Source organism: Trypanosoma conorhini (genome assembly GCF_003719485.1).
Source record: "Trypanosoma conorhini strain 025E chromosome Unknown Tco_14.4_contig_00257, whole genome shotgun sequence".
NCBI lineage: Eukaryota > Euglenozoa > Kinetoplastea > Trypanosomatida > Trypanosomatidae > Trypanosoma > Trypanosoma conorhini.
Genome location: NW_021704333.1, coordinates 7697 through 15970, shown reverse-complemented (window position 1 = coordinate 15970; position 8274 = coordinate 7697). Strand labels below are relative to the sequence as shown.

The window sequence follows — 8274 nt, the reverse complement described above, 5'->3', positions numbered from 1 at the left end:
CTTGTCTCTATTCTTGTTCTTGTGTAGTGGCATCCTTGCTTCCATTTTCCTCTTTTTCCCTTTTTTTTTTTGTTGACGCAATTTGGGTGAGGCGGGTTGTAGCGGGGGGGACGCGCGCGTGAGCGACGGCGCGGCATCGCAAGAAACCGAACGTGTGATGGCTGCGGCAGTGACAGGTGAGGGTGCCCTTCGCAGGGCCTACACGCGCAGCATGCCCGCAGTGCTGCGTCCTCTTCCACTACTGGAGGAGTCTATGACGGATGTGCAGCTGCAGTGGGAGGAAGTACTCGAAGAAATAATGGAGGACGAGGTTGCCACTTCCTCCGTGCATGCCGCCGTGCAACGAGTGGAGAGGCTTGCAAGTCAGTTGAAGGCGATTAAGCAGGAGTTGTTACCACAGATGAAACATTTTCCCCACCATGAAGCAGCTTCGGAGCTGTCTTTTCTACAATACTGTTCCCGGTCTGCGAGGGCGCATGCCATTGGAGATCCTAGGACGCGTGACGTGGTCCAAGGGGAGCAGACTCGCGCCACTCGTCTGGCTGCGTGTGTTTGGGTTTGGAGCGTCTGCGTGGGGACAATTCTAAACGACATGGAATTGATTAGTAGTAGTTTGTCTTTTGCTGCGTCTACGGGCCTCCTTGACAACCTCACGGAGGAAGTACGCCACGCGGAAGCTAACGCCTTCTTTTTGGGTAAAATAGCGTGTGATGAACCCACTCTCTCAGATGCAGACATTTTGCTTGCCTGCCAACTGTTTTATCATTTGTTCACCGGAGATGATGCGGCCGCGGAGCTGGTGTTTTGTCGCGTTATGTCGCTGCTCGATGACTGTGAGGAGAGAGACGATGGTAAAGAGTGCCGAGGGTGCATGTTGAGCCGTCTGGCGCGCTTAGCAGAGTGGGTAGCAAGCGAGGACTATGCAGCACTACAGGCCTTTATGAAGCCCGACTTTCCCACAGGCGGGGATGCCTCCTACTCGCTGCCGCCGCTCATTTTCTTCTTTACACAAGTGATGCTGGACATGGTTGTTCACCGTCAGTTGCTGCAGAGAAGTTTTCAGAACGCTTGGCGACCCGTGATTAATGTGGACAAGCCTGTTAGATGTAATCTGAGAAGTGCCTCATCAGGGGCAAGGATGACGCCTTCCTGTGATGCGTCGTGGCTTTCCACCGCGACAAAAAAACGCTTGAGGGCATGTTCCATGTTTCGTCGCGAGAGTTTGCCCCCGCGGGCCCCATGGCCCGTTCCTGAGGCTTTAGTTGACAGCTGCTTCCGCATGGAGTGGTAAGAAGTTTGCGGAACTCAAGCCTTCCCCCCCCCCCCCCTTTTTTTTTTTTTCTTCACGAGTGCCGCAGCGATGACAGGCACAGAAGGCAGTGTTTAAAAACCCTGTTGTTCGGTCCTTCCTTCTTACTAGACGTTTCACAAACTTTTTATGACTGCTTCACCCCTCGCTTGTCAAGAGTGTTTTTTTCCGCTTCTCTCGCGTGATGTTTTCTTTTCTTTTTCATGTGCGTCACAGTTGACTGGAATAAGGAAGGCGCGATGTCAGTAGAGCATTGCAGTTGCCTCAACCCTTCCCTCAAGGCGAAGCTGCAGAATGCCGGTTTGCTTTGGTTGGACGACGTCTGCCGCCTCCCGGAGAAGCTGTCGCACAGTGAGGCTGAAGGTGGACCGTCTCACGAGACTGCTTCCTCCGCCGCTGCGGATGCCGTGTCCCGTCTTCTCACGCGGTGCCCGCAGCTGACGCAGGCGGAGGCCGTAGAGGTAGTGAGCACTGTTCTCCCTCTCTACCAGGGGAGGGATCCTGCGGAAAGTGGGTACTGTCTTCCTCCTGGCACTCGCACCTTGGAAGAGATGTTGAAACTAGAGGCCGAAACGGAAGGCGAAAAGGTCACGACGTTTTGCAGGGGCATGGATTTGCTTCTTGGCGGTGGGATGTCGGTGGGCACGGTGACAGAGGTTTGTGGCCCACCAGGGGCGGGGAAGACGCAGCTGCTTATGCAGCTCGCAGTAGATTGTCTGCTGCCGAAGGAGTTGGGTGGGTTGAATGGGGCGTGTCTATTTATTGATACCGAGGGAAGTTTTGTGCCGGAGCGTTTTCGCGAAATTGCGCACGCCGCCGTAATGCAAGTGACAGAGGTCCTTTTGCGGCAGGAAGCGGAGGGTGCTGCTGGAAGCAGTGTTGCGGTTGCCGAGGAAGACGGCCTGACCGTCTCCTCGTCGCTCGGTAGCGGCAGTGGCAGTGGCCCCGTTTCGGGCTCGTCCGCGTCACGCAAGCGGGCTCGACCCGGGGCAACGGGTGCCTCTCTGGCCGCAGTTGCCGCTCTGTTCACGGTGGACCACGTGCTTCAGCAGACACAGTGTCTTCGCGTCGTGGACGTGGTTTCCCTCATGGCGTTGCTGAACGTGCTGCCCACATACCTTGCCTCTCACCCAGGCATACGAATGGTCGTCATCGACTCCGTCGCGTTTCCCTTTCGCTCCTTTTCCCAACTGGGCGCCAATCAGCTGGGAAGCGAAGCCCCCGAGGGCGGAGCATCTGCCACCGCCGTGACACCCAAGCAGCAGCTGTGGCACCGTTCGCGTCTGCTTTTCAGGTGCGGGCAGTTGTTGCAAAAACACGCTCGGGAGCAAAATCTCTGCGTTGTCGTAAGCAATCAGGTAACGAGCCGCACGCTGAAGCCTGGCACTCTTGAGAGCTCCCGCATTCTCATACCCGCGCTGGGGGATTCTTGGGCGTACGGGCTCTCTACGCGTCTGCTGCTTACACAGCAACACGATGCGATAAGGGAAACCGAAACACGCGGCGATAGGGAGAGCTGCCATCAAAACGTGGTCTTTATCGCCCCTCCCGTCAGTGGGGGTCTCGACGTGGGTAGCGCGGTAAATGCCGTGCAGCATCGTGTGGCACGCCTTGTGAAGAGCCCTACACAGCCGCGTGGAGAATGCTGTTTCTCCCTCAGTCAGAAAGGCGTGCGTGACGTGTACCGTGTGTGGCCATGACAGTTCGTGGCATGGTTTCATCTCCGCTGCTCTGTCTTCGTTCTCTACGCCCCGTTGACAGAAACTGTGAACGGATGAAGGCATGTTTTTCTTCCATACGTGTTTTCTCTCTCTTGCTTCCCTTTCCCTTTGTTTTTGTTTTTGTTTTTCACTCAACGGCATGGTTTTGGGATTTGTTTTTGTTTTCCTGTGTATTCATTGTTACTATCTATTATTATTATTATTATTATTTTCTTGGTTTCTTGCGCCGCCTCGTGGTGGGCGCCGTGCTCGACGTGACAACAACGTGAGCACAGCGGCCACGGAAGGCCCAGGAAGGGCAACCCGCAGTTATTCTGGAGGGAGTTGTCGTATGGGACAACTCACTTCGGCGGCCCGCGCAACAGACACGCTGGCGGCAAGCGGTAGGAACGAGGACAGCGTCCTTTTTGTGAGGCCGGAGGGTGCGAGGGAGTGTCCGCCGCCGCCGCCGCATGAGCTGCGCGCAGAGGAACTCTACGAGTCGTACGTACAGCCACTTGAGATAGTGCCGCCGCTTCTGCGGACTTCGGCGGGATTGTCGCCTGCCTCTTCTGCCGCAGAACCAACCCTGCTGCATAGCCTTCACCAGCGATGGAATTCGTTTGTTGTTTCCCAGGGCCGCTTAATGGAGCGGGAGGCGCTCCAACAGCAGGAGCAACAGAGGGCCTGCGACACAAGTGATGGAAGTTACTCAGTGACGGAAACTGGCGGCAAAGGGGCACTTACTCATGAACTGAGGGAATTTGCCAATTCTTGGCGTGCGCTGGAAACAAATGCCGCCACTCAGGCGAATGCGGATGCGCATGCGGTTGACAGGGCTCTTCTTGAATTGAACAGAGCGCTCGTTAGTGTAAAGGGTGTGGCCATTGAGCAGCAGCATGTTGTTGAACTGTTCACTTTTGCCGAGGCGGAGACGCGTGCCTTGCGCGAGGAGGTGGTTTTGGCTACAGGATTGCTGCAGGATGATGTCATAGCCCTGCTGAGGGACACGTGGTCACTGTTGAGCGACGCGGAGCGGACGGAGCTTCGGCCCGGCCTCGACACGCATTTGAAACCTGCCGCTTAGTCCTGACGACAATGCCTTATTTTGTTTCAGTTTTCGTGTTTCTGGGCCTCGCATGTCTAGCTTGCCGTGGATGGGACGTCTCCCCCATCGGGGTCTCTGCCCGCATTCACACATCTTTCCTACCTCCCTCTCTCTATATATATATATATATAACGCACGCACACACGCCAACTTACTTGATGGCCTCCTCTGTTGGTTAATGAGTTGCTCTGACCCTTTTTCTCTGTCTCTTCCTGCGTATCGATCCAGTTCCTCTTTTTCTTCTCCCTTTCTCCCTTTCATCCCGACCATTCTATTACTATTTTCCCCGTTGCTGTGGTGGTCTTCTGTTGAGAAGTCTGATGTCGTTGGCAGACGTCTTCACCTTTGCACCCGCCACGGGTCATGTCTTCTCCACAAGTGAGCGCGTCGCGCTCGCAACGTCGATTCCGCTCCTCATGGAGAAGAGCAAGCGACGTACGATGCTGGTGTGGGGAAAGGTGTACGGCTTTACAAAGGACTACACGATCGTGCAGGCCTTTGACGACGACCTTGTGGCGCAACCGGTCATCTACTACTCCGTCGACGAGGGCCTCTCTTTTGTGTTTCTCGGAACGACGGAGTCCCTGATGCAGCGCGCCACGGACGAGGTCGTGAACGAGAAGCAGAAGAAGATGCTGATGTACAGGATGCGTGGGCCATTTATGGGTGACCCCTCGTACGAGTATCGGGTCGTGGACGAGCTGACGGGCAGCACCTCCAGCTACAAGGAGTCCTTGCGCCTTGTGCTGTTTATTGAAGCGCACGACTATCACTGCCGCGTCGCACCGCGTGGGGCGTACTACCGTGAGCTCCGCAATGCCACGCTGCCGCCGGAGATCAAGCGCAACACCGCCTTCACAGGGCTAAAGCGCGCCTACGACGAGGCACTCTCGCTGCGGAACTACTACCACTTGCGAGCAGAGAACCCATACATGGACTTAATCGCAAGGTCCGAGGGAACCCAGTTGCACGCAAAGTCTGGGCTGGAGCGGCTTGAGGAGGATCAGAACATCGACGCCATCTTTTTTCCCATCAGTGACGATCTCCCGGGGGGAGTCTGGCGGCTGCGGTACGACCCGGTGCACAACGTCGTCCTCGGGAGAAGCGCCAAGTTTGTAGGCTCGGTCTTTTATCATGTGCCGGAGACGAACAAGTACGGCACCGTCTACATGGGTGACGGCAACATCAACCACGACATTGCCTTTGAGTTGTAAAGAAACAGGGCAAAGAGGCTCCCCACTCTGAACTACAGCTGCACACACGAATGCGCGTACACGGAAGCTGAGAGAAGGTCGAATGCAGAAACCAGAGAGAGAGAACAAAAAAAGCGGGGAAATTGAAAAAGCAAATAAGCATACACGATGACATATTCATCGTGTAGTGCCGTTGCCCAGGTGGTTTGATTCACTTGTTTAATTATTGGCGTTAGATGACGATGTAGAGTTAGGCTCTCCCTTTTTTTTTTTTCGCTCTCTCTTGAGGTAGAGAAGTGGAAATCTGAGGGGGAGGAGGTGGGGGGAATACTGTGTCATTACTGAATCGGCTTCGCCCATGACATTGGTTCTTGCCCTTCTTGTTGTTTGCCCTTTCCCCTCTCTGTGAATGCGTGTCACCGCCACAGTCTCTTTCTCTTTCGCTATTGCACTGTTGTGAGACGCCGCTTCGCGTAACTGGATCCCGCACGACGGGTAGCAATATAACTTTCCCTGGGGTCACTTGCTTTTGACCCGCCACAGCAGGTAGAAGGGCGGGGAAGACGGCGAGGAAGCGCGTCTTTGAAGGACGCACGGGCGGAAAATATATCAACGAAGACTAACCAAATACACGAGAGGAAAAGGGGAGTTGCAGGGGAGCCGTGCGAGAATGATGCGGCGGGCAGTGCGTTCCCTCGGCCACATTCGGGATGCGGCGGCTGCGGTGGGCGCCATTGGGGCAGGAGCGCCTCATCACCGATATTCCCATCAGCAGCGTCAGATTACCACGCGGGGTCAATTTAATCCGGTGCATGACTTCGCGTACGCCATGGAGCGTGGCGTCCGCGCGAGGGACGAGAAGGCGTTTGAGAAGCTCATCACTAATCCCGGTCCTCTGCGCATCGCCTACTCACCCGACTACTTGGACTGGCTCTATCGCTGCTACAAGGCGAAGGGCAAGTACCTGGATGCACGCGCGGCAGCAGAGAAAAAGTTTAACGGTAACCTTATTAGCGGTGAGGCGGTGACAACCTCCTCCGGTGAGCTGACCGGCCGCCTGCCGGGTGCCCCGCCACCGGGCATGTTTCTTCGTCCTCCACATTCGTTCCGTCGCCTCTCGGGCGAGATGAAGCGGAAGCATGCGCAGGAAACCCTGGATGAGGTTGCAAAGGCACAAGGTATGCTTGACCTCTTTGAACGTCAGCCACAGTTCCCAGCCATCCACATCGATAGATGCACACGCTTTCACCTTGTTGAGTTGTTTAAAGAGATGGTGCTTGAACGCTCCCTCGACGCCACCGCAATTTGGGATAAGGCCTTACTCTATCGTGCCATCTTGTCGGAGCGGAAGCCGTCCTACCCACCCTCGTTCCGTTACATCTTCAAGGCCGTTGAGGAGACCGTGTTTGCACCCAGCTCGGTGAACTGCCCAGCGCTAGAGGCGTACTACTACTTTCTCTACCTAGTAAAGAAGTACTACATTGACAACGCTGTGGAGGCACACGTGGTGCTGCGCTGTCATCGGGAGCCGAATGTGACGGATTTACTCTTCTCAAATCCCCCGCCGAAGGACGACGCGGATGTGCGACAGGCAATTGAGACCTTGCGGTCGGCGGAAGCCACTTCTCATGCCGCCGCATCCGCCGTAGGCGAGAATGTGAACGGCGATAGTCAAACTCCTAAAACCGCCACGCGCGGAGGTGATCGTCGCGGCGACGCCGAGCAGAAGGACTCCTCTGGCGCCAAGGAGAAGAACGCTCGCCGATTCGTAACGCCTAGTTCGTATCCACCCATTGAGGCTTTGTGGCGTTGTGAGGAGAACTTGGCGCTGCTCAAGATCCTTCTCTTTGGTGAGTTCAACCTGATTGTCTCGGAGAATCTCTTTGTGAAGTTTCCCAGCGCCCACGCCTTCCTTACACGGCCGTATTCCACAGAATCCTCAGGAGGCGCAATTGACGGTGCCAGCCTTGCCCATGTTATTGCAGAGAAGCGTGGCCATCTGCTTCCTCCCTTTCCGAGAAATGTGGCATTCGCCATCGACGGCCGGGCGCAGGATTTGCGTCGTCTGCAGCAGAAACACCACCGTGATGACATCGTCAGTTTCCAGACCTTGCTGCGCAGCACGCACGTTGACGACCATCCCTCAACCTTTTCTAGTTACTCCGATTGGAGTTACTTTAACCCGAGGGCTGTGCGAGCAGAGGAGCGTGACAGGCTCACACGAAAGGGCATAGAAGCCCTGAAGGAGTATGATTCCGCCACTGAGGAAATTTATCGTCGCAGCTTTGAGGACGCAGAGGCGAGCAACTGCCGGCGTGTGACGGAGGCAGGGAATACGTTTCCGCCGTACTTGCCAACACTACCACATTTTGTTTCCATCATAAAAAAAGATCCTCACATTTCGTTCTTGTCTCACGTTGGCCTGTCAGAGAAACTTGCTAGTGCAGAAGCCGCCGTGAAGCATAGGGAGTTTGAGAGACGCATTTATCAACTCGCTCGCGCGTTATACCACACGGCGTTGGAATTCCACAGGGAGACGGTGCGGCGGGTAAATCGGCAGAAGGTTAACGTCGCAGCCTCCCTCTTGGATACTTTTGTTGAACAGGAGTGGGCCGCCATGCTGCGAGAGAGTGAATCCCAAGGAGCGTCAACGGAACAGGGCGCACTGCAGGATGAAAAGGCAAACATGGCAAGGCGCCTGGGACGCTACATGCCTTTTGCACGCCGCTCACTTGATGAGCACGGCTTCCCCACGGGTGCTCGTGCTGACGACTACGCGCGGTGGATGGAGGCCCCAGCCCGGATGAAGGGAACGGTTTAGGGCGTGCAGCGAACCGTAGCGAACACAGACCACCGAACTGAAGAGGAACGAAAAAAAAAAGAACGAGAAACGATGAACAAGGCAAGGAGGAGATGGAAGAGGGGCGGAGGATAAGAAAAAAAAACGACAGTGACTGTTGAAGT

General features: G+C 55.5%; 5 protein-coding genes across 5 annotated transcripts, besides 2 other annotated features; all 5 read left to right on the top strand.

Annotated features, from left to right (window-relative positions):
* Nucleotides 1–157: 157 nt before the first annotated feature.
* Nucleotides 158–1291, top strand: Tco025E_04801 (putative dynein heavy chain; the record flags this gene model as incomplete). The annotated part of the gene is made up of 1 exon (XM_029371706.1): nt 158–1291. The coding sequence occupies one exon, from the start codon at nt 158–160 to the stop codon at nt 1289–1291; it is 1134 nt and encodes a 377-aa protein (XP_029228320.1).
* A 257-nt stretch (nt 1292–1548) lies between these two features.
* Tco025E_04800 (putative meiotic recombination protein DMC1) lies at nt 1549–3009 on the top strand (the record flags this gene model as incomplete). Its single annotated transcript, XM_029371705.1, has 1 exon — nt 1549–3009. The coding sequence occupies one exon, from the start codon at nt 1549–1551 to the stop codon at nt 3007–3009; it is 1461 nt and encodes a 486-aa protein (XP_029228319.1).
* Nucleotides 3010–3201: 192 nt separating this feature from the next.
* Nucleotides 3202–3240: a microsatellite.
* A 121-nt stretch (nt 3241–3361) lies between these two features.
* Nucleotides 3362–4096, top strand: Tco025E_04799 (helicase-like protein; the record flags this gene model as incomplete). Its single annotated transcript, XM_029371704.1, has 1 exon — nt 3362–4096. The coding sequence occupies one exon, from the start codon at nt 3362–3364 to the stop codon at nt 4094–4096; it is 735 nt and encodes a 244-aa protein (XP_029228318.1).
* A 134-nt stretch (nt 4097–4230) lies between these two features.
* Nucleotides 4231–4248: a microsatellite.
* Nucleotides 4249–4437: 189 nt separating this feature from the next.
* Nucleotides 4438–5331, top strand: Tco025E_04798 (radial spoke protein Ci-RSP9; the record flags this gene model as incomplete). Its single annotated transcript, XM_029371703.1, has 1 exon — nt 4438–5331. One exon carries the CDS (start codon nt 4438–4440, stop codon nt 5329–5331), a length of 894 nt encoding a protein of 297 aa, XP_029228317.1.
* A 649-nt stretch (nt 5332–5980) lies between these two features.
* Nucleotides 5981–8131, top strand: Tco025E_04797 (putative mitochondrial RNA binding complex 1 subunit; the record flags this gene model as incomplete). The annotated part of the gene is made up of 1 exon (XM_029371702.1): nt 5981–8131. One exon carries the CDS (start codon nt 5981–5983, stop codon nt 8129–8131), a length of 2151 nt encoding a protein of 716 aa, XP_029228316.1.
* Nucleotides 8132–8274: the final 143 nt, after the last annotated feature.